At 36.7% G+C, this 26,386-nt stretch overlaps 1 protein-coding gene across 2 annotated transcripts in view; it reads right to left on the bottom strand.

Annotated features, from left to right (window-relative positions):
• TTC7B (tetratricopeptide repeat domain 7B) overlaps positions 1–26,386 on the bottom strand; it is a 104,647-nt gene that overhangs the window by 30,671 nt on the left and 47,590 nt on the right. For both annotated transcript variants that reach the window (XM_026046709.1, XM_026046701.1), the window contains 3 exons: positions 13,543–13,659; positions 10,972–11,069; positions 177–317 (listed from right to left, as the gene is read on the bottom strand). In XM_026046709.1, coding sequence (XP_025902494.1) covers positions 177–317; positions 10,972–11,069; positions 13,543–13,659 — 356 coding nt within the window. The remainder of the gene's footprint in view (positions 1–176; positions 318–10,971; positions 11,070–13,542; positions 13,660–26,386) is intronic.

Here is a 26,386-nt window from a genome sequence, read left to right as displayed (position 1 = left end):
AAAAAAAAAAAATTATAAGTGTTGAGGTAGGATGCCCACATTAGGATGTCCAGGTTTCATCTGACGAGTGATAGCAGTGAAATGCGCAGACTTTTGCAAGTCCTTAGGCTAACGAGAAATGGACAATGAGAACAGAAAAGGGAAAAGAGAAAGTAAGGCTTTTTCTTCAACAATACCTGCATGCAGCCAGATTTGAGCCAGAGTCATCCAAGGATGCAGGGGTCCTTGTTTGGGGGCACTGCTCTGCAAAGATGAAGCAACCTCAGACAACGCTTGCTCCACCCTGGAAGCTGCTATTGATGTGGCATGGACTGAACCTGCAGAAGTAATAAAAAATTTCCGTCAGAGAAAGAATATAAACCACTTATACTACAAGAAACATTTAATCTTAACTCTTTTCATAAGAGTTTTTACTTAAAACTCCTCTAGATTTAAATATATTATTTTGGAGAAATTTTTTGAAATTTCAATTTATTTTTTCTTGTTATGAAAGCTTTTATACTGGTCTGAAAGACTGTGTATTAAAAAACATTAGCAAACACTGGTAACAATACCTGACATGTTTTTGGGGTAACTGCTACCAATACTCACTGTTAAACTGAGCATCTCTTTTATGGCAATGCACGAACAAAAACAGGTTGCTGATGGTATTGTGCACTGTAATCTTCAGTTTGCTGCATGCACTTTGATGTTAGTAATTGCTACATCTTTCCATAGAGTGCAATTAGAGAACTATTTTAAGACTAATAACAGCATAAAAGAGAACTAAAATACACCAGATGATCACAACATACCTCATCACAAATACACAATTAAACTGTACTGAATGTAAACCTCAGCTAATCAAGAAGGCTGAAATTCAAGTGTCTTATGGCAAAAAAAGCCCTCTTTCATACACTACATTTCCAAAGTATACTATGCAAAGAATAATTCTGTGAAAATGAAACATTTACAAGTGAGATTTGAATCTCAATGGAAAACATTGTCCTTTCTAAAGCAGTAAAAATGAAAGGTTCCATGAGTATTTAGTCTTTATTTACCAAAAAAAAAAAAAAAAAAATCACGAGTATTTTAGGGTACACTCTTGTCATCTGAGTATTCTGAGTATCATTTACCTCACGATGTGTTATAACTACGAATCAAATATCAGACTGACTAGGCCTGATTGAGAAATAACAAACATGAAATATTTCATATTAGATTAGCTGAGAAGTCTTCTGAGTCTAGCACTAAGCCTGTGATGGTCACTTATGGCAGGTACTTGAAAACAAAGTATTGAATCCTACTCCACTTCCCAGATAAAATCTTATCCTAATCACTAGCAGTTAAAAAAAACAGATGAAACCTAGAAACATGAAGGTTTAACATCCTCAACATCAAAGCCTTCCTAAGAGAAGGGATGCTTCTTATAAAACACGCACTCTAAAGCGTGGCATCATACACCAACAGACTAGAAAAACAGAGGGAAAACCCAGCACTCAGGGCAGTGGGAAGTGGGAGTTTGTCTGAAAGCGTGCGTCCAGTTTCCCTTAACTGACAGGAATAAGAAGGGAAAACAAAACAAAATACAGCATTGAACATTACCATCAATGTTGTTCAGCTGCATTTTAATTTGTATTGTATATATCCCTAGGAATAAAGAACTACCCGAGGATCTGAAACTGTACCTGGCCATGGAGTTGGCTTTCTTTTGCCAGCTGATGAAACATCTCTGACTCCACACTGCACCACAGTCAAACATTTAATCAAGGCTTTACACATCTTATCTTTAAAGCTTAACTTCCCAAGAAATGTAAATGGGAAGTCTAAGCAAGAAAATGTGGAGCATATTCCAAGAAAAGCATCAGTAAGGGTGCCATAAATAAGCACTAGACAACAGCATATTTTTTTTCTTGACCATTTCTGTAATGCATGTCTCAGCAGCCTGTCACTTCCAGGGACTATCAGGGAAAGGATCTCCCCATTTCCCCATAAGAATCTGCAAAGAAAAGCTGCAATTCACTGACACAAAAGTTATCATCTAACCCTTTCCTTCTAAAAGGGAAATATTTAATTCCCTATTAGCAAGTGCCTATATTCTCTGTTACATAAAGCAATTGCTGTCCGACTATTCAGGTCACAAATGATTTCATTGGGAAAGTGCTGTAAAGGACTTGAAAAGTACTTGACTGTAAAGCATGCAAGATAACATACTGCTAAAACTTTTAAGCCATCCAGAGAGTCATACAATTCCTATGAGCTGTAAGAGTTACTATTTCTACTGAAGTCAAACAGGGCGGTTACTAATCGCTTTCCATGGTAATTAATTTCTTTTCTAGATTTTGCTCTACATGGCAGAAAACTCTAGGGAAAAAAAAGTCTAGAAAACTCTTTACATAAAATATTGTGAGAATGGTTATATTTCCTGTGCAAGAAAAAAAAAGTATGCTTTGAATTATTTTAGCAATTAGTTCCCCAAATAAAGTGTACACATATACAAAAGATCTGCAAATGTCCTTACTTCAATCAAACCACTAGCATATGGTTACAGCTTATCTTTTTCTAATACAGCTGATATAAGCATAAATGTATTCAAGATAATCATAAGTATTGATAATTTAAAATCTAACACAGGCCAAGAACTTCAGGAATTCACACTAAAGATTATTCAATATAATCAACTATGATTTTGTACTACAGTTCTATCAATGCTCACTGCCTCTCATCAATGAGCCAAGTAGAGTGGCTTATTTGGCTTTTAGGATTAAATTATTTATTTATTTTTGAAATTCCAACCTTAGAAATCCTAAGAAATACTAGAGAATTTAAGGATGTTGCTAAACAGCACATGAGGACTGCCAAGGGTGAGGTGGTTTTTGCTTTTCTGGAGCATCTTTGAAGCACCCGTTGAGAGACCTGTCAAGCTCAGTGTCATGCAGGGCTTTCCCCAAAGTTCTGAGATGACCTCCAGAACAGCCCTGAGCATCTCACCAACACAGCCACTGTATCTTTTATCAGCTTTCTAGACCTATCTTTTCCTCTCTTTTTATACCACCCAAATCAGGTATCTTTCAAGTTCCCCACTCTAAGTCAGGGGCTTCCAGACTGAGATCTTTATAACTGCACTAATAACAATAAAATGTACAGTAACTAAAATTAAAGATGATTAAGATAGACACCTGTGGAAATTAACAGCAAAAAGAGGGCCTGTAATTCTGCTTTAGCCAGCTCCTGGTTTGCGGTTCCGTACCCTGTATTTGTCTTCAGACCCGCTCTCCTCCAGTCTTACACAGACTTTTCTTGTTTAGGTCCGCACTCAGTAGCCCTCAGTCGGTCACACACCCCTGCCACTTTTACTGCTAGAATTCACTCCGCTTCAAACACTCACAGCAGCATCAATTTCTGATTTGAAACTTTTCTACTTCTCTTTCACACATGCAGAAACAGCCCTGCTCTACCTGGATAACTTCTAGATTTGCTATTATAGTATGCAGCTTACTAATTAAGAAAGATTTCCCTCAAAATATCAGCAGGAAGAAAAGCAGGAAAGAGTCTTATTTTGAAATATAAGAACATGGGCTCTGGAAAAATACTATATCACCAAAACGGATCCCTGCTATTCTCTTCGGTTTGTATAGTTTTGCTCTGATGCTGGTTTATACTAAATGGGCTAGTTGTGCAACAGGGATTGTATTTGCAAGATCTAGAATTCACTTATTAAATTATTTCTTTATTAACATTTGAAACCTCAATGACCTCACACACTGCAAGGTGTGACAGAGTGTTTGTATTTTCCCATCAAAATGTATCTAAGCATAATAGCTACGACCATTTACTCAAATTTCCTATAGTGACGTTTTATCCAAAATTCATAAGAGCTTTTACTCACCGTACTAATACGGTATTTGCAACAACCCAGGCCTGTGTCAAGATCTCAATTCAGTCACCTCAAAAGTAGAAAACCTACCAAAAGCCTTGGGCAAACACAACTGAACCAAAAAGCGAAGGCATCTCACACAGAAACAATGGAAAGTCCTTCATTTATCCAAGATGCATCTACAGGTCAACTTTGGGGAAGAGTAAAGTTCTTATTTTACTTCTCTTTCTGCTTTTCTTAAGATGAGAATCATCAGAAAGTTTGTATGAAACCATGGTTTTAAATGGCATCCATTCATGGTTTTAAATGGCATCCATGAGTTTTCCTATGTAAATAGAAAGCATAACAAATCTTTGTCTCTTGTACTAATTAAGTTGTGACTTTTTCAGTTATTTTCATAGTCATTTCCAGATAAAATCTTAATGTTGTCCAATGTTCAGGAACTAAGATATGGGTTCTATCTGCATTTGGTCAGTGTGCATCCTTGGAGAAAAAGATTGCTTTGCTATGCACATAAACAAAAACACTATAAAATATTTTCCTTTACACCATAAAACGTATACTGTTAAAAAGTTTAACATTTATAACGATTCTTAATCAATGTATCAGCATTTACATGAGAAAGCTTTAAAAGAAATGTTCGTGCAGGATAAAAGTCAAATAAACCCATAATTTTCAACTTCACATGCACACAAAGCAGGCAATAAAAAATATTAATGGTGCAACATGCAGAGAGCTCTGTGCTGAAGCAAGCAAACACATGATACCTCGAGAGGCAGTACCTTCTGCAGGACTAATATATCACCAAAACGATGCACTTAATGCAATACATTGGCAGGTTTAGCCAAAACAAGCATTCTTCCTCTCAAATTCATACAGTTCCTGAGACTCTTTCCACAGTCGAACTACAAAGCTAGCTTATCTTTTGGTACAGAGTTACACAGGGCAATTTTAGTCATCAGATACAGCCTTTTTAAGCATTCTCTCAGCTCTCTGAAGAATGCTTCCAGACACCATCCAACGTGCGGTTCCATGGCACTTTTTCCTTTTCCTTCCTAAACTAAACAGGTCTCCTGTGCTACATGATCGAAATTGATGTCAAAGTAAAGTAATGAATGGAAAAGAAAGTTCACAGTTTATTATTCAACTAACAATGTATAACTTCATAATGCAACTCTTTAGGGAGAATGAATGTTGTTTTGCATTTTGGTTAAAGCAGCAGCTATTTTTATTGACCTATATTCTTTATTCTCTCTCATTTTTCTTTTTCTCATGGTTTTGTTTTTTTAAGAGCACACACTTAAGAGATTTATTCTACAAGTAACTTTTACGAGAGAAAGTAGCAGCTTCCTATAACTCATGTGAGACTTCGTAATGTTACATTCCAGGCCAATATACTTTTAGTAAAAGCAACAGCATAAGATCTTCTATAATAAAACACATTGGCAGCTGGCCATTATGTTATGCAAGACCTTCCTAATATATCTTTATTTGCAGTCCTCTAGAAATGAATACTGCCTCTTTAATTATTAAATGCAAGTGTTAGTTGAGTGCATTCAGCCCTCGTAAGATTACAGCCCTTGGGGTGACTGAATGGGCAAACAGCATCGGCCTTGCTTTCCAGGCTATCAAACTTCCACTATGGATGGGCAAAGCACGTACATTTTGTGGGAAAGGAAAAGGTGATTTAAGTCCTTCAGAAATTAATAGAACTGCACAGTGAATACTACTTACAAACTGAAAAAAGGGAGTAAACCCCATGAAAGTAAGCATCTGATGGGTTGCCTTTGAACAACAGATCAAACCACAAATTAAAATCCAAAACAAAAGAAAAACTACATATAAACCCAAGAACATCAAGAAAGCCAGAGGATTTCTGATAATCTTCAAACTGTAAACCAGGTTTACAGGTTACAAAAGACAAAAAAAATGTAATCAGGAGATCACACTTTATAACAAATATTTGCCCAGCTTGTGTGCTTCACCCCTAAAATTATGTTTCAAGAGAAATTGAAAGTCAAGCTGATAACTTTTTTCTTTCAGAAAAAAAAAAAGGAAGAAAGGAAGAACATGAGTTGCTCTATCCTGATAATTCTAGTAAGGTGCTACAAGCATCTAGGCAAACTTACTTATCTGAAGATGGAGAGCTTTGACTTTCATAAATTATTTACACTATACAAAGGATTCCAATATCTGTTTAAGCTGAAACATCTTCTCATGCATACATTGGAAGCTTCTTTCCTTGAGAACACAGTCGCTTTAGTCTAAAATGAAAACCTGAAACTTTGTCATGGAATCTGTGCTGGGACTTCCACATTCTTCCAGTTTGCCTCCATTCTCAAGTAGTTCCTGTTAAATTTTACTTCAGCAAGGAGCAAATACTTAATGCCGAGTGGGACATACTGCTTCCAGCAGCAACCCTGAGCAAGCTCAACACAAAAACGGCCCAATGTAATTAACTATCTATGCAAATGCTTCAGTTGGTAAAATTGTCAACTTGTCAAACTTCTGTAAAATAATGATTCCCTCAAGTCTCAAGAAAATATTTTCAAGAATTTAACCATTTAGAGACTAATACACAGTTAAGAGTTTTCAAAACTTGCGGCTTACGCCAGATACTCTAACAAAGAAGTTGTGCTAAAATTCAAGCATTTGCTTTCTAGTTTGGGGGGTTTTTTTTGCCTTTTTTTGCCCCCCCCCCTTTTTTTTTTCTCCTTAAGGAACTAAACACATTCACATGGTATCGCTTAAAGGCTAGTATCAAAAGTGAACTTCTTTGCATTGGATTAAAGTAATGTAATGACATAAAACAGTTCTATACAAAAAAAGAAGTGAAGAATAATTTTAAGAAGTGAGAAGGCATTTTTAAGACATTAAGAAGGCAGAAATCTATCTGGATTTTACCCTACCACCTGAACTACTCTAGTAGCATTAATCTATAGCTTGCTTAGAAACAAGAGAATTAATCCTGCAGTATGTTTAAATTAGCACCATTTAAAAGAAAGGAGCCACTCTTGAAGCAGAATAGAGGTAATTTTCACAACCAAGATTCCTCAGAATCACAGCCTGTTGTAAAAAAACACACACTGGTATTTCATCATGCATTTTTTTCCTTCACGTGAAGGAAGGCTTCCTTCCACAGGATGTGTTTTGAATGCAATTAGCTGAATGCTTTCAAATAAAGGGTACTGAGCTTAAGTCATTAGAGACTGTATGAATAAGAAAGAAATCCCATGGAACAGATGCTGTCATCAATGGGAATAGCCACTGTGGTACAGCAGTCTTGCTGCTGAAGTGCCAAAGGAAAGATATTAACAGGTGCTACAATGTACTGTTGGTCAATAATATCTTTCACCAAACAGCAATGATTTTCTGTCACAATCAAGAGAACAAAAAATTAAATATTTGTAACTATACATTTTCTGGGACGAATGTAACACAATCTAATCTACCTTTTTGCCAAATATCTGAAAACATTTAATACTTCATCTAATGTATCTAAAGCCAGATTTCACTAACAGCCTTTTGAGGTTCCAATCTCATTTTAAACACTGTTTATCAGTTCTGAAGATTATCAGAAAAAAAATACAGCAAACACCAACACTCCCATCAGGAAGAGAAACCCATTTACAGCGAGGAGGAGTACAGGGCTCAGGAACTTGGTCACAGGATGGAGAAGCTGCATGGGGCCAGACAAAGGTATCTGATTTAGGATGAGCATGAGGAAGATGAGAAGATACAAACAGTTGGAGAGGAGACTCTGTTCTTGAGAGAGAAGATGAGGAAGTATCAGAGGCTAAAAAGCGAAAGAAAGAGAATGAGAAGGGTGGAGGGGGGGGACAGAAAAAGATCTAAGAACAGGGTTTAATGGACTTGTGGATGTGAAAAATGGAAAGCATTTTTTTCACCACTCAGTAAGATGCAGATGGTTTCTACACAAAATAAACATCACATTTTCCGAGAGCAACTTAGAAAAAAAGATCTTAGTTATATGCAATCTTCTATAGAAAACCAGCTTCAAAGCCAAATTGAAGATTACACGGCTTTTTTCCTATGTTTTAACACATACATTTGTAAAATGTGTTAAAGAAGGAATAAATACTGAAGTTTAAAATTACACTGCTATGGTTACTTCTTATGACAAACATGATAAATAGAATAATCTAACTTTACGAAAGTTTGAGTACCACTTACCTTAACCAAAAGTCAACTACATATCAATTGATTTTGCATTTTGTACACGTACCTTTTCACAGGAATTGAGTCAGTTTCCTTTCACTGATTTAACAATATTTTTAATCTTTATTTACTTCACTAATAGTTAGAAATATGAATACATGCTGCTCACAAGCCAGCTAAACTGTGAAGTAAACTGTAAAGATATTTATCACACTTACTCAAAGCATTTGATCTGGGCACTAGAATTAACAGTCTATCCTTTTAAGAAATCCAGAATACACTATTTTTTACGCATTTACACTTGAACTCTTTTTGAAAAGCTTTGTAATTAAATTTCAGCTAAATTGGTATAACCATGAAAAAGAAGGCTTTCTATTAGTTTAGTAACATGAATTTTAAAACCCTTAAGAAATAAATAACACAAGTTGCAAGGACATGCAGTTTGACAGGAGCATTTTCACCCTGGTTTCATATTTCTCAGGTTAGGAGTGATTGGACAGGGGAAGGGAATCATCTTTTCCACAGGTTACAAGGAATGGGAGAGGTGGAAGTTTCACATGCACTTATGTATACACAAATGCATGTGCTGGGTACTTTTATCCTGTATAAAGGAGACCAACATTCTAGGTGTAAGAGAATTTTCTCAGCATCTTCTCCATATATCCCAGTTAAGTCCTGAAAACGTCAGATCTCTTCCTTTCTGAACACTGGGCATATACAGAATTTGCATGAGCTCACTGTTAATGTTAGACTTTAATTAGAACATCTTGATTAGCTTCAACTTTTGTTCGAAATGGTTTTGGGTTTTTTGATTGTCTGTCTATAATTTTCTCATTCAAATGCTATACTAGTTTTCCCCTCTTTGCTTCTGGCTGTATCATAATCCTTTAATTTCTGCAAAGTTTTAGATAAAACTTCCAGATCAAGAATTTAGCACGAAACTTGAGTTTCAAAACTAGTCCTCTGGTTTATAACATATAAAGACAATACAACAAATTGTAACAGCAAACAATACAACAAAGCCCCAACCCATACCAGAATTTGAATATCGGTATATTCAACAGTATTTATTCAATCAGAACTCACACACACACACACACACACACACACACACCCCCCTCACCAACCCCCTTCCATTCCTTCCTAACTCCCACCCTAGAAATATCTTTTGAAAGAAAAGCAAACTAAAAAGAAGGCCCTTTAAATTTATTTCCACCTTCTTCCTCCTTGGCATCAGAAATGTGTGTCAGCAACACAACTGAAAACCATAAGACAGAAACTGGCATGTTTACAAAACCGGAATGTATAAAGCCTGTTATCATTGATATATTGACTGAAAAACCTGAATCTGGAGGCAAGCTTCTTGAAAAGCTCATAGTTCTGGATGGGCAATCATCTTTACGTAACAGATTCGCCTTTATGTAAAAGTCCTGATGAATACACAGTCTTTAAAACACACCAACAGGGCACATATGTATAACGGGACACCCTACAGGATTTGAACAAAAGCTTGGCAGAAAAATATAAGTCAAGGATGTTTTTTCAAGGCATAAAAAGATCTGCACCTGAACTCTATACAATCCAGATACATTCTTAAAATGAAAAAGTGAGTTAGATCAGAACAGTGAACAATCACTGTTGGGTTTTTTTTTTTTTTTTTTTTTTTTTTTTTTTATTGAAACATCAAGACAGAAGAACATAAAGCTACTGTAGGGGCTGGAGTTTTGACTGTTACTAGACTATACTTTCTAGGCAGTATCTGCTTGCAATTCTTTGAAATCAAGTGACCAGACCCTGTGGCAAAAAATTGTTTGCCACAGTAGCAGAATTCTTCCTATGTATGTGCATGATTAGAAACATTTGATCCAGTTTGTGGAACATTTGATCCAGTTTCACATACGTATTTTTTTCTTACAGGGATCTAACATAAAAAATTCTATACTGCACAATTCTGTTACTAAATTGAGATACATTGCAGGCTTCATTGTATCCTGATTTATAGGTCAGTGTATTCTAATTCATTGGCTGGCAAGCTTTTCCATAAGCAATTGGCATTGAAATGCCATTAAGCTGAAAAGCACACCTGCGAGTGGCCAGGAAAAGCGCGCTCTGGATCTGAGAAAAACATGGAAAAAGACAAACCTCCATATCTGTAATGCAGGTAGCGTTCTGCCAAGGTCTGTGGAACTAACACCCTCTTAATTCTTTGTCCAAGTTCCACAGAATGCATGGCATGCAGCTACTGTGGCTGACACCTCATCATCTGTATGACTTTTAAGGCACATTAATTGGTATATATTGGTTCTCATAGCTGAATATATTAAAACGGACCAATCACATACTGCTAATATGTGTGGTCAGGTAACAATCTTAGCTTTTATGCTCTGCACATGTGATGTACTCTTTTTGCAGTACAACTGATTTGCAATAAATGGTTTTCCTTATAGTGTCAAAGCTATCTATGCATAGTGAGTCAACCAACCTATGCAATTCTATTTTTATATTTTTATATATATTATATGCATACACACGCACTACTTAAATTTATTTAAATATTAAAGATATTTTGTCATTTAATCTTTTCTTAAATAGTCTGGATTTGCATTAACAAAAATGTATGTGTAATAGATGGACAAGCATGGGACCCTGGAGAAGAGGCAAGTCAAGCATACTGCATTTTCTATAACAGCACACCACTAAGCTCAGCAAGATCCATCTCACAGACATTCTAATTTACAGAGGAGGTGGGCAGCAGGTGCTTAGAAATAAAAAAGAACCAAGTCCTATGTTGCAAAGTACCTATTTCCATTCATTTCAGTAGAGTGAAAATGTTTTCACTGTAAATAATTCCATTTTGCAAAACGAGGCAAAAATACTTGATGCAAAGTCTAGCCACGGACAGTCCATTTTATTTATTGTTCAAATGCAATTCCTACCTGTTTCAGGATCACTGAAATCTGGTAAGGTAATTGTATTAAGCTGCCGCCTGTCAGCAATGGCTCTGTCTAACAGGCTGCTCCCACGTCCGGAATCGCTGTAATCAAGTATAGAAATTGCATGCCATTAAAATATAAAATTATATACTGAGATACAAATTGTATGCTACCCTCCTCCCACAAAGATTCTTGCTAAAAATATGAACAAATTTAATACCAAGCACTGCTAACCACTCACAGAACATTAAGTCAGCTACATTAAATCAGAATTAGCTCTGCAGAACTGATTCTATATTTACTTCATCGATTCTAGTTTCATAATTAATATAACCAAGAGAGGAATACAGAATTTTAATTTATGACTAAGAGCTTTGGGAAAAATATTGGAACTTTAATTAAACTTTCATATAATATGAGGCAAAGTTATCAATTTAAACCGAGATGACATCTATTTTCCCATGTTAAAGATAAACACTGAAGGGTGCCTGATTTTAGGTAAAGTTGTTAAAAAGTTGTTATAACAGCATTTCACATACAGAGGCAACACTTTCATCTACATTTTTTGGTCTTTTCGTTTTTTAATTTATTTTTATTTTTTAAATATGAATATTATTGGCAAACACTGCTGTAGCTCTTGTTCTGGCTTTATGCTAATAGTGCAGTAGGACATTTTGAATACTTCAAAACAACCTGTTCCTGTGGTTTTCATAGATCGCTCTTGTGGACAAATACACTGAACTACTTCTTCAGTTGAAACTCAGTACCTGTCCCCAAGGCTTCTTCTTGATGTACTTATTAGAAAAATAAGTGTCCCCAGAACTATGATTAAAGATTTGGCAGAAGAGCGGGGACTGGGGAACAAACTCTTCCTAACTCTTAAAACAAGGCAAGTATTGAAACATCTTGGTAGAAGAATGTGAGGAAGAATGTACAGATGCTCCATCTTTACTTGTTGTCAATTAATATTCGCTTTAAAATTAAAAGCAAAAATACAGAACAATTCAGCAATGTACAAATTTTTTCTCTGAATCTCTTATGCCAATAAGAAGAAAACTCCACAAAACTTCTATCTTAGAGCAAAGACTGCTGGAATCCACCACGTCTTTGCATATGCCTTGATTTTATGTTGCCTTCTTCTGAAATTGAACTTACAGAAAGGCCAAGAGCCTCTCAGCAACTGCTTGCAGTGTCACACTGCAGCAGAACGAATTCTTCTCTTTGTACAGCTGCTGCTAAAATGGCACAAATAAAAACCTGCAATACCCTAACATTATTGTGAGATTATGATTTCCTCACAAAATGATGCCATTATAGAAATCCACGGGAAGCAGAAGGGAGCGTTCTGGGACACAAACTACCAGCTCCAGTTATTACACTAGTTGGTGCCTATTTTCTGGCAACTGTTACATTAATTACTTGCTCAATCCGCAGGCAATGACACGCCAAAAGTTGCTGGCAAGGAGAGCAAAGCCTAGCCTAAATAGCTTTTAAGCACATCACTGCATCATGGCCTGTTCCATTTACCTGACACAAACTAAAGAGCAGGAAAAGAATGGCACTATTTTCAAAAGTTCTTCAAGCAGCAGGCTGAAGACGAACACTTCTGATGTAATTTCTATTCCCAAGACCGTTCAAGATTGCATCACAAAATAATTTCTAAATTCATATTGACAATTAATGAGAAAACATGTTTCTACAACAATATATTTTTGTCTTTCAGTAAAAACAGAAAAACTCCGTTGTATGAGAGCTGAGAAACAGTAAGGCAGTGTTGTATTAGTGCTTACTTCATGTAGTATATCTAGTTACTCATGAGTTATTTTCATTAGTAAAAGATTGTGAGGACGTGAAACTCAGCTTTATTCACAAAAGCTGATTAGCTGAAAGAAGAAATATTTAACATCAAACAGAGCTTATCAGAAAGGCAAATTTTTATCTCATCAGGAAAATGATATTTCAAAATTAGTTTGCAGTCTAAATCAGAACAGAAAGATATGTTCCAAATGAGAAAAGCTGTAGAGAATATTTAAGTCTTTGAACAACAACATGCTAAAAGTTTTCAAGTCATTTTAAAACTTTTAGAAAGTATCCTTATGAACTTCTCCAATCATTTCCAGTGGAAAAATACTATTTTCAAGGAAAAAAAAAAAAAAAAAGAAAAAGTGTGTTAAATTTTACAACCTCTGTAAGGTCTGAGTTTTCAATATGGCCTGAATCACTGAAAACCCTTTAACTGAATTTACACTACAGCAATCTCTCCACTAGTCAGGATAACTCGAACCAGGGGAAAAAACAGACAATACTAGTAAAATGAACACACAGAGTGGTTTCTGTAACCACATCTCCTCACAACAGAGCTCATTATAGCTTTGGTGCACCTAAAACCACAAAACACAGGGTGGTTCCTGCATATCCATCAACTGGAATCTTTCCCTCCAGTTCCCCCGATTCGCAGAGGTTGTTCATAGGAAACACCAGAACAAGTAACAGCCCAACTGCTCATCTCCTGGTATCCTTGGGCTGAGCAACCAACTCACAAGTTGAGCAGTGCAGGATTCTACAGCACCTTACCTTGGGTTGGTGAGATTGTAGCAGGATTTCCAAATCTGAAGCATGTGTTTACACGTAAGCAGTGCTTCATCCGGCCCTCTGCACAGTGATTCCAATTTGACTTTTGTGAACAGTAATCTAGTGAAAAGGCATGAGGCAACAAAGCAGAAAGAAAAGATTCAGATTCAAGCAAAACATATTTTCTATGAAATCTGACATTTGACTGAAGAAAACATAACAAGAGTTAATTTAAATGTTTCATGAAGTAACGATAATAAAATCAAGTATCTAATGCTGTCATCAAAATAATAGGGCCTATTATAAGATGGCCTTTCAACTGGACAGAAACATTCACTCACAAGAAATTTTTAACAAGTTAAAACAAGATAATGTGAAACAGTGAAATTAGCAGGAACATTAGAAGAAGATTTTATATGTGAATAATACTAATATAACAATGTGAATTATACTATTTATTTTATATTGAAAAGTCTTTATTAAGGAAAATCTTTTCACCATCTGGGGCAACATAACAGTTATTTAACACAAGTCAGGAAGGAAAATAACTCAGTACTGATGCATACAGATAGCTTACATATAAACTTCTTTATCATCAACTCCTATTATATGACATGGAAGAGGCTATACTGAGGAAAAGATTCCACTAGACCATACTTTCCACAGACTTATGGAAAGGAAGCAGCACTAATAAGGTCAAAAACAACAACAAAATCTAGGCTGCATTATTTTTATGTTGCCACCAGAAGGCACCAAATTTGATGTCTGACTTGAATTTTGAACATTTTGATTTCTTCAAAATGACGATCCAAAGAACAAGCATCATTCATTGAACACACAACAAGCCAGTCAACAGTGTTTGCTGGAAGCCACTATAAACTAATCTTGATTTCAAAGTGGATTTTTCTAGTGGCAGCAACACAAATCTTGCCTTACTAGAAGGATCTGCAGAGAGGAACTTTAGATACAAGCTTTCCTGGATAATTAAAGAATATAAATGGAACATGACAATGAACAAGCCAGTCAATTGGCATGCATGCTTATACTAGTCACAGCATCTGGGAACTCATAATAGACTGGGAAAAAACACTAACTTAAAAGCAATTTTTAGTAAATTGCAGGATTACAGAGCACAAGACAGGAAGAAAGGATGCAAACAAAACAGTTAGCCTAGTTTCCTTTTTTAAACCCAGGTGTACTTTGGCATTTTAGTCCAGCACAACCGTAATCATTTTAAGTGAAAAATTCCTAAGATTGGTCACGTGGCTTGTGTGGGAAGACAGAGCAGTAGCGAGAGGGTGGGCATGTGTGGAGGCTCAAGACTTCTCATCTCTGATGCAAGCTTCAAGGCTGCTAATAGTAACTGCAAGCTGCCAGGGGGCTTTCTCGAGAAGGAGAAACGACAGCAAGGGCTTCAGCAAGTCCCAGCTACAGCTTTACTGTTGTGCTGGGCCTCCAATGTAGAAAGTGCCCAGCATGTAAACTAACAAAATGAATTATGTTACCTTAATTCTGCAATCTGGGTGTCAGAGGGACTGGGGAGAAAAGGCAATGTGGGACACTGAGTTAGTCTAAGAGAAGGAGAACTGTAGATAGGCCAGGTAAATAAGAACATATGGAATCTCACCTGGTACGTTGTATGAACACAGAACACAGTAATTAGTCATATTGGCTTAGTTCTCTTCCTATTAGGAAATTTGATTTTAGAGTTTAGGGGGAACCACACACATCACCTAGCTATATTCCACTTGGCAGACTGATCCTCTCTCGATATTCATTTAACTAGGACTACAACACCTAGAAGAAGAAAAATGTCCATGGCCATCATGCTAACCAAGAGAGAAGAAAAAAGATTAATCTCCTCTTCCGTTTGCAATAACACATCTATTCTGTTGTTTCAAACACAAAGCTAGACCTAGGTATCAAAACCCAGTCTCTAAATCACAGGTATCTACTTGATACAATCCTTTTTTTCTGTATCTTTGCTTCATAATGATTTGCTTCATAATGATTGCTTCATAATGATGATGTGATGATGATAATACCTAAGAGTGCTTTTTACTGTTTGAAAAACCTTTGAAAGTTTAAATCTTTTCCTAACTAGTCAAAGTACTTCATAAAGGTATAGGGCTAAGCAACAATTTACAAGGTTATTCCAGAAAATCCCACGTAATTACAATAGACAGAATGGGAAGGCATTTGATTACTAAGAAATTCCTTAAATATATGTATACAAAATAGCAGGGGTATGGACAGTGAAAATGGGGAACCTAGGACAACCAGTGCAGGATTTGAGTGAACGGTATCAAGAAACATACACACTGATAAGGATTTAAAGTAGAACTTCAAAAATGGATATGTTTTGTTGCACTTGGCACATTCTACATCATCCCCATTTCTTACACATTACGGCAACTGAGGAAACTACAGGGTTACACGTGTCCCAAAGCACAAACAATAAATGGAAATAGGGTGAGCAAGTATTGAGAATTCTAGTAAAGCAAGGCTGAAGCAAGTAGCCCAGGAATGAGTATTAAGAGATTTTTCCACTGAGTTCTATTATCTCAAAAAACCTTTTCTGAAAGGCCAAGCATCAGTGGAAAAACCTTTTGGGAATACTGCCTACATTACTGACACAGCAAATTTTAAGCTTAAAAAAGACAACCATGGTAATTCCCACATCTGTCTCTAAAACGCATAAAAAAAGCATAATGCAAAATGAAACAGTGCCTTTCATAACAGGATCATAGTTTATCTGGTCAAACATCTGATTCTCCCAGTCAGGCACAAGTTAATAGCAAGTAAGACATTATGGAGCAACTGAGCAGGGTGGAGCAGCTCTCCTGGCAAAACGCACGAGTCCTGAGGGACAGACAAAAAAACAAGTAAAACACAGTCTGTTAAGGGTTTGCCAAACTGGAATAATCACAGAATCACAGAATCCTTAAGGTTGGAAGGGACCTCTAGAGATCATCTAGTCCTATCCCCCTGCACACGCATGCTCACCCAGAGCACAGGGCACAGGGCTGCGTCCAAGCGGACTTTGAAAGTCTCCAGAGATATGTAACAAATTATTGGGATAAAAATCTGTTTGGGACAATTACTTTGGGAAAGAAAATAGGTAAAAGAGATTCTCTTAAAAATATTAGACTAGTGGGGCATCTGCTTCAGAGCCAGCATTTGATGCGGATGCACACCCTGCAGTGAAACGAACTGTATCATCTGGGGAGAATAATGACCCAGGCACAAAACAGACCACATCATACTCTTCAGCAAGGGAGCCTGGTTACTCTTGGAGCTAATAGATGGGAAATTTATGAATACTTACTGGAGCAGCAAATTACTTGATTAAGACTGTTCTCACTAAGTAACAAGGATGTTTTAAAATAGCTGCTTATAACCTAATCTATTAGTGGATTTCTACTTAAAAGGATGGAAAATTCTAAATGGATGTGAACTAGGTCTGGAAATTTCAATAGGTTACAACGAAATAACGTGAAAGTGAAGGTTAGCAAAAAGATATAGAGGGAGCCTGGCACTGAATACAGAGATGCAAAAACTTCCAGGGAACCCCATCTGTAGCTGAAGGGGTCAATGTTGGTGTTTGAAAAGTCCCTCACCATTAACCTTGCACAAATAAGATTTCAGAAACAGGCAGTGATCGCATTAAGCACAGGGGCTGACAAGAAGGTAGAGGAAAGAAAGAAGTATCCGCACAGAAGGCTGCCTCTCAGACATATGTAGTAAAAAAGACTAAACTAGACACTGAAAAAAAACTTTTAAAAATGCACACAGTCTTGAGAAGCCTTTTTGTATCTAAATAAGAAAAAAAGGAAAGAAATGCAACTATTAAAGGAGGAGGATATGATGATTAAGTGTAGTTTTTAACCAGTTCCCAGACTTCACTATTATCCTAATCTGTTTTGTCTCATACATGAAAACAAAGACAAATGGAGAAAGGGAATGCATTAAAAGTGAAGAAAACTAATGCAATCAAAAATAACTAACTCCTCACAATTATGGAAAGATACACATAATTGCAGGTAAACACTTCAAAGAAAATCTCACATCCATAAGTACTGCAGAATTACACTCATACAGACCATAAACACAAACTTAATGCATACATATATTTACAAAAATAATGTACAATAATGGAACAGTAATAAATTGTAATAGAAAAGTGGGGTATATGCTATAACCCACTCAGTAACTGTACCAAGCAATCTTGGTAGCAGCTACTGCAGACCAGAACAGTCCACCAGCCAGGTCCTTCAAGGTGAGGCAGCTGAGAAGAGGGCAAATACAATTCTGGAACATGTCAGTTGAAGAAGAAAGGAGAAAAACGGTGCCATTGTACAATACCCTGGTGAGACCACATCTGGAGCGCTGTGCTTAATTCTCATTGCAACAGATAAAAGTCAAAACACACTCAAAAAAAGGAATTTCAAATTAGAGCAGCTGCAGAGAAAGGCCATAAGAGTGATCAGCTGATAGACGACTGCAGAGTACTAAAAACCACTTAATTTATTCAGTCTAGCAGAACTAAAGCCAAAAAGGTGCAATTCCTATCCATAAACACAGATAGGGAAGGACCATGAAGACAGAATGGTTTCTCTAAAGGACAATCTTTGCAATCTAATGCTAAAAGTACTATTAAAGATTATTAAAACATTATGGTAGGAAACTGAAAGTCTCTTAACATTATAAATGAAGCTACAGAAGAGCCTGTTTCCTCACAGCCTTTTGGATAGGCTGCTGAAAAGGAAGAGTAAAGCAGCTAACTGCTAAGTTAATAAAAAAGACTATAGAATAAGATATTTCTATGAGACTTTTCCTTGCTAAATTATGGACAGTTTTCCTTACTAAGTTATGATCAAAGAATTTCTTTTGCTGATCACACATGCTTCCTCACTTGCCCATAATCTGGCAGGGAAGCTTTCAGTTCATTATAAGCACACCAGCTGTTTCCACCTTTTTCCCTCTAATTAATCCCAAGATTCACAGTCAGTATATACTTGCTTATGTAGCTTATCTGGGGGGAAAAAAGTATATTTTTTTCAGAGCTTTTTAGTATCAACTTATAAACGCATGGTAAAGCCTTGAAAATCCACCACACACCAACTGAAGCCAGCATTCACTTTGAAAAATAGGTCTTAACTAAAACCTAAAGCCATTTCCAGTGGTCAAATGATGTTCAGTCTGCTGGTTGCTGCTGGAAGAAGCAAGGACTCAGTCTCAAAAACAACACTATCCTCCTTCAGCCAGCCTGTTTCACTTGAAATAAAACCCTCAGATGCCACAGCCACCAAAGCCCTTCCATAGCACCGTTTATCAGGTCAACGGATTAAGAGGAGTTAATTGCTTCAAAACTAATGTAAGTGATAAAGGATATTTCTATTCTGGAGAACGAAGCCAAAATTCAAGGCAGACAGATCTCCTGGGTGCCAAATTGCACCGTAACCCATTGCAAGGAGACACTTTCTGATGAACAGTGGCATCGTTAAACCGGGTGCTTTGCTGCGCTCTGCACGGAATCACAGGAGACCACTAGCCTGAATCGGCCGGAGCTGGGCACAAGTAGTCAACATATGACTGCATGGAAGAGATCCGCCTTCTAATTTCTTCTGAAAGATCCATGATCTCATTTTTTTTAAAAAAAAAAAAAAAAAAGAAAATTTAAAAAAAACAAGGATTGGAAGGACATTCTACTATTGTTCTCTCATTACAGACTTCTTGTTACGTTTTTTCAAGGCCTGAAGAACACAAACAGCAGCTATGCTGTCATTTAAGGCATATGCTATGAAAAATATTAGTCTATCCTCACTGAGAAATCTTTTAAGGGCTCTTCTGTGCGCAATGTGGTCAAGCCAAACATGAACTCTTCATAACACTGGACAACTTGGAAACACTGAAGTTTAAAAGGATATAAAAAATTCCACTCATTTACAATGGAATCTGTTAATCCTATTGCAGGTTTCAAAAGGTGTTGTGTTTTACCTAGATGGGATATCTTTATACAGGATTTAACCCCTTGTGGTATATTCGTTTGCTTTTCTATTCTCAGCTGAAAGAATTTTTTATTGTTGTTTTTCATGATAATCAATCATTAAGAGAACGGCAGGAAGTTAATTAATACACTGGGAATTCCATAAATACGCTAATAACCACCATAAAAAAAGCCTTCTTGAATATGCAGAAAATGTCAAACAAGAGCCTGATTTCCCTGACAGAATGAACTTTCATATAATCAACATAGTTTGTTACTCATTAGTGTGTACAAGAAAAAAATGACAAATATCAATTTTGTGTGGAGTTACATAATATCTCATTTTGGATTCACAATTAAGTGCTCACTTGACATATCCCACAGCTTAGAATCCTGGAAGAAAACAGGATTAATCGTTCTGTCTTTAAATACTACAAAGGCACTGCATTAAAAAATAAAATCATTAATTCTAAACATATTTGATCAGAAATAAAACAAATCACAGAAAGAAATGCAGAATGTAACACCAAAGATAGATACTAAAACCTCTGGAAATGACCACAGATTTTACCAACAAGTGTCGCTTCTTTTTGTATGATCTCTGTTTAATCAAAAAGCTAACTATGTAATATAAAACTTATATGTGCATAGCTTATACAGTCACTTGTAGCAAACTGCCAGCCTGTAAAGCGGTTGTATGAATCAGATGAAGTAAAACACTGCATGTATAGAATGCAGGCCACGCCGCATGCCACCTGAACCCATGAGGAGTCCCATGTGCAACGTACTCTCCTGAGCAGAGATCCTTTTAACAGCACAGCGGGAAGCTTTCCAAACAATTTCTTCAATAGCTGGTTCGATAGCTCTCAAGTTGGATTGAAAAACAGAAACAAAAAAACAGACAAGCACAGCTTGTTCTCATGTGGAAATGCATCATAGATATAACTGACCAAAAAGCAAGAACACTGGCAAACACGGAGTTTAATATAAACTCCCAATTTAATAAGAACCAATTATACTCAGAACAAGCAACAGCCCTTTCCGACAGCCAAGCAGCAGCTGATTCTCCACAGCACTGACAAACAACATGCAAATATTTGGGGCTGTTCTTGTTAACACAGGTTAAAAACACTGGACGCAGAGCAGTGCCGGGCGAGTAACCAAAGGGCTACTGCACGTGGTCTATGGTCAGAAGGCACTGAAAGCTCTTGCCAAAAAAGAGGTTTCCAGTTGATTGGATTACAATATCTACCATAAGAGTATGAAGACAATAATGTTGCAGAGAAATTTGGTAAAGATTAAAAAAAAAAAAAAGCTAAATGCAAATAATGGATCAATTCAAATCAGAATCCCTCTGAAAGCTACTTTCACAAAATCTTTACGGAAAATTAGGGAAAATAAATAAAATATAGTTACTTCTACTGTATAGCAGATTCTGTACAAATTGATCCTTCTCCTGCTGAGTATCCAGCTTGGACAGATGTCCCTTCATTGCTTATTACAGAAAGTTTATGGCTATACATTAGTCAACTCTGATACATTTACATGATAAAAAAAATGAACATAATTACAAAAATCTCATCTGAGGTGAGAATGCAAGCATAAATGTATAATGAAAGGAAGTACATAGACTTTGATAAAGGTGCTATTTATACATTAGCTGATTTTAGGTGCATCACTTCTATCAACCTGGTAACATCTCAGCATCATCATAAGGCAGAGAAAGAAATTCTTGAAGTGTCTACTGCCATTGCAAAGTGAACTTCTGCACACAGAGCAGGGCTATGATTTTATGATTTTGACTTCTCAGGGAAGCTTCATTATCAGGAAAGATGTAAAAATAAACAGCACATCACAAAACATCAAAAACAGCTCTAAGTATCTTGAAACCACTTTTTGCACAACTGCACGTATAACAAAAATAGACTTATTTCTTGATGATTTCTTTTCAATTTCTGTAACAGTGCTAACCAGTGAACATTTCTGACCATGTCCTGACGGCGGACAGAAGTGGGTTTCCTTTCACCCAATTCATCATAGTAGCTTCTGCTTTTTGGTTAAAGTCAACAATCTCTAAGCAGCATACGTAAGATAACAAAACATATTGGCGAATACAATAATCAACAATGTCTATTCACGTAATGTTATTCAGCTATTTCTATCAGCCAAGTTTCTTCCAGAAATAAAATTGTCAGGACCACTAGATTACCAAAACTGGCAAAGGGAGGTCAATCAACCAAGTCTTTGCAAAAACTCCAGAAAATCATGTAATTTAAGTCCTCAACTGTTTCTCAATCAATCACCAAGCACAGATATGAAAGATGTGGAACTTGATCCAAGTGATTCAGGACTCTAGGACCAGTGGAGGCAATCTCCTCCAACAGCGATTGCACAGATTCCCAGTGGGAAGGTCCATTCATATTTAGGGAAAAGAAAGGATGAAATAAAACAAGGCAGATCAAACAAAAAGATACAACAAAATCCAATCTTTGGCACTTCCACATCCAAATCCTATGGAAACTAGGAAATGGTACCTTTCCAGTGCACTGGATGGTCTCCTCCATGCCCCTTAAGATATTATTCCCGATGTAATTCATATTTATCTGCTCACAAAGCAGCTCTGTTCTTTAGAGGGTTTGGTTTGGTTTGATTTTTGGGAGTGTGGGGCTGGAATAGGGACAGGGGAGAGGTTGTGAGGCCAAGGCAAAGAGACAGTCAGTCCTGTCACTTTTTAAATATGCTGTGCTCCATCTATTGAACATCCTTACAAAGGTAAGTTAATAAATAAGTTTATAAAAAAAGTAAAGCTATAAATTGAAATCAGGTTTGACTGAAGCCAGAGCAAATTAGTTATACTTGAAAACTCTTTGTTTGCTACCTCTGTGCACCCCGCGGCAGGCGGCTCAGGGCCCAAACTGGGACTCTTTCCATCAAGTTCCAGAGAAATATCTACTGCCTAACCATGCCCAGCAAACGTAATAGTCACGGATAATACCCTGAGGCCGATGACCAATTTGTTATATAAGCAGTACCTACCTATCAGCAACATCTGGTTTAATGAATCTTTCTGTTAATAAAAATAAAATAAGAAAGCAAAAAGCCCAGCATCGGGGAGGGATCACAGGCAGCTGATATTGCCTTCTGGAAGGATGAATTAGAAACTTCAAAACTTGCAGAAAAATCCATCTCCAGAACAAATTAATATGTCCCTAAGATCGAAACAATTTGAGAAAGTTTGTTGATACAAAGGCTGCAGGCGTTTCCAAAGGCAGGACTTGGGCAAGCCTGGCAGGTCACTGCTTCTTGCCCCACCCATCTATTACCACCTGCACCAAACAGCTTCTTTTTTGGCTATTTTCTCACCTCATGACTATCAGAATGGAGTGTATTTTTTTATGAACTGAGAGGGAGATTAAAATGCTCAGCAGTTCTGGCAAATCTACTGCAGCTCAGAAAGAATCTGTAGGTCATGAAGGAAAGGATTTAATCGTTTTCAGGGGAATGATATATTTGCCTGATGCTTCTAAGAAATATTCTTGGAAGAAAATAAATTCCATCACACTTCAGCAAATGTAAATGTTTAAACTGTGAACTTAGTCTTCAGTTGTCTTCAGATCTGTTACCATATGTCCTTCCTTTTGAGTGTACTTCTTAACATTAAAACAACATGCTCAAATTCCTCAAATAACCCATCTGCTGTTCCCTACTTCTGCTACTTTAGAAGCCTTTCAGCTGTTATCCTTTGCAGTTCTCTATTTACAGAAGGAAAAGAAATAAACAATATTTATTATTTTGATTATTATACTGACTTCAGGCAATATACCTCAAGATTCCCAAACTGTGAAATAAAACGGGATGGGAGAGGGATTCAAACAGCTAAAACTGACAATATAAAGAATATTTCATTAAGAAATCTAATTCTTCCTTAATTGAGGCTAAACATGAAACAGAATAAATAAAAGTGTTATTTCAAGATTCCACACCATTCAAGAGATTGGGACCACTAAGAAATGGCTACCTCAAAATAAATAGATAAAAGATAAGAAAAAGTAGTAACAAAGAATAAATTTAAGTAAAGGCTTCTCAGTTAGGAAAAAAAAAAGGAAAAAAGAAAAGTCAAGAGGACCTAGGCAGCAAACACTTCAAATCCACATCCAATTGCTAATAATGATAAACTAATAATTAGCTAAGTATGCTAATAATTTAGGATACATTGTGACTCTGTGCTGCCTACGCTCCTTTAGGGAGCATCAACTGTGCTCTGAGGCCAGCATGGTCCTGCTTCTGCTTCAGCAGGACAGGGGGAACGTCACCTCATCTAGTCCACCACATAGTTTGAGGGCTAGGACTCTTCTGAGTTGAATGAACTGCGGGTCCAAAAAGCAACAGAGAAACCGAACTTCACACCTTACTTGAAGAACAAGCAATCTAATGAAAGTGAGGAAAAAACAGTGTAATTTTAGATGAATTCAAATGCAGTATAAATTGACCGAGATTAAATATTTTGATTTTTTGATGCAGACTCTTAATCTTGCTAAGTATATGTCTAGGACATCTTCCTGTCATTGAATAAAGTACTCACACATTTCAGGGGGCTTTAGAAGTTATATTGTACTCACAATTAAACTGATTGTATTACTGTGAGAAACACAGTTAGCTTTGTCTATAGAGAGTGGTTACAACCTAGGATTTTAAATCTATAAAAAGCCTCAATTGATAGTACCCTAGATATTCAGCAAATACCTTGTATTTTTATTATTTCTGGCAAATATATTTATTTCACTTTTACAGGTTTCTTAGATTTTCCCCAACAGTTTTCCCCCTTACTCCATTAGGCCTCCAAGGACATTGCATGTTTATGCTGTCAGCATAATGAACAAATGAGTTCATTGTTCTTCCATATTTAAAGAGAAGGCTATACCTTGCTGCTAACTGTATGCTCACATATTTATTCTTTGAGTGGGGAATTTCTTTCTACTTACTGGCCTAGAGGTGCATGTGGCAAAATTATTACCTGATTTTTATTTTATTTATGATTGCTTAGCAGTTTTCTAACTTTATGGGGTACAAAAGTTAACAATTGGAAACATGAAGGTGCACTTGCAAGATACTACAAATATTTAACATGAAACAACCCTAGGAATGCATCAGATATTAAAAGACTGAAAACTGGCACGTAACACATTTACTAATTGACCATACTGGAAGACTGCTGGAAAGCATCCATTTCTCAGTATGCCTCATAACATAATCTAAAACTTCCTTGCTGCCCTTGCTATTTTATAAACATACAGTTTTAGTTACGCTTCCAAAAATTTAGAGAGCCTCAACCAGGAAAAGCAAAGCAAAAGGAACATGTCCTACAGGAGCAGGACAACACTCAGTGCAACAAAGCAATTGCAGCATAGAGAGAAATGAGACAAGTATAGCAATAAAAGAAATAAGAAATGGCATAAATTCAAAGCCCTATATTTTATTTCACTATTTTCCAAGGGAAGAAATTTAACGCACTGTAAAGCTACCAAAGTATTGGTTTGCATAAAACTGAATAGATTCTGACAGAAATACAGAAAATATCAAGAAAAGTCATGTACTATTTAGCTTACTGCACTTGCAGATATAACTGAAAGACAAAAGATGACATTTGAAATGTTTAGCAAAGCCAATAAAATAACACAGGCAGACAATCAAGTGTTTCAGTACGCCTAAAAATGAGCAAACTTTAACAGAATGCAAAAGGAACTCTTCCCAGTCTGCCAGGAAAAGGCAATGAAATTGTACTTTCATAGAAGTTGCAGGATTAAAAAAAAAAAACAGAATAAACAATACACAAAGCACTTGTGTACTGTATTGTATATATATGCACATTGTCAGCCATTTCAAGGGCATTAGATACAGTGCATGGGGACAGATTGCAAACTGGAGAATTTGATGGCAAAACTTTGCAAATATAATCCAGTCACAAGAGGGAATCAGTACAAGTTTACTTTACAGACCAAGTATGTGTCTCTGCCAGTGCCAACAGCAGACAGCACACAAGGAATCTCAGTCATCTGTGGGAACCAGAAGCAATCTGACAACACTGAAGACACAATTACCTGCTCTGCAAGACTGGCTAGAGATACACAGCTGTCTTTCACTTGGGATTGTTTAGAAACTGTTGTTGTCTCTGATGGCCATTCCTTCTACCAAGATATTCCTCAAGTTCCCTATCTGTACCATGAGCCATAGTTAGAAAAAAAAAAAAGCACAAATACATCCCAAATTGTCACACACAAGAGTCATTAAATATTTTATTTCATGATCCTTTGTTCTCTTACTAAAATAGAGAGAACTGCCGTTTCAGAAATATTTCTTCTAGTCTACTAGCTATTCTACCTTCTACAGAGCAGCCTTCTTTTTGTCACTTACATTGCTACTCAGTGGCAGAAGATGAACCAAGAACAGAGAAGAAAACTGTCTACAGTGTTTGCATCGCATTTGCTTTCAACACAGACAGAGCATAAAACTAGCTAGCTGATACTTTGCTTGCCTCTCAAGCCACAGCAGAGATCCTCCAGAGACCTGGGAGAAGCACAGTCAAGTCTGGGCGGGAAATGCCTGGATAGTTCTGAAATCATGAAGTCCAAGTGGATGCACAGAACAAGAACATAGACCAAGAGGTAGAAGTGAGGACAAACCCGGAGATGTTAAGCAGCAAAAAGGGCACAAAAGGCAGTTACACTGCCCTGGATCCGAGCTGCACAAGAAACCCTCTGGAGAGATGTGACAAATACAGGTCCTGGTTGAAGTCATGTGAAAAAAAAACAACTATACTTTACGTGTACACTGAAAAGGAGGCATGAAAGGTCAAGAATG

Source organism: Nothoprocta perdicaria, unplaced genomic scaffold (genome assembly GCF_003342845.1).
Source record: "Nothoprocta perdicaria isolate Ctin4 unplaced genomic scaffold, notPer1 scaffold_108, whole genome shotgun sequence".
NCBI classification, from domain to species: Eukaryota; Metazoa; Chordata; class Aves; order Tinamiformes; family Tinamidae; genus Nothoprocta; species Nothoprocta perdicaria.
This window is presented reverse-complemented; position numbering and strand designations above follow the sequence as displayed.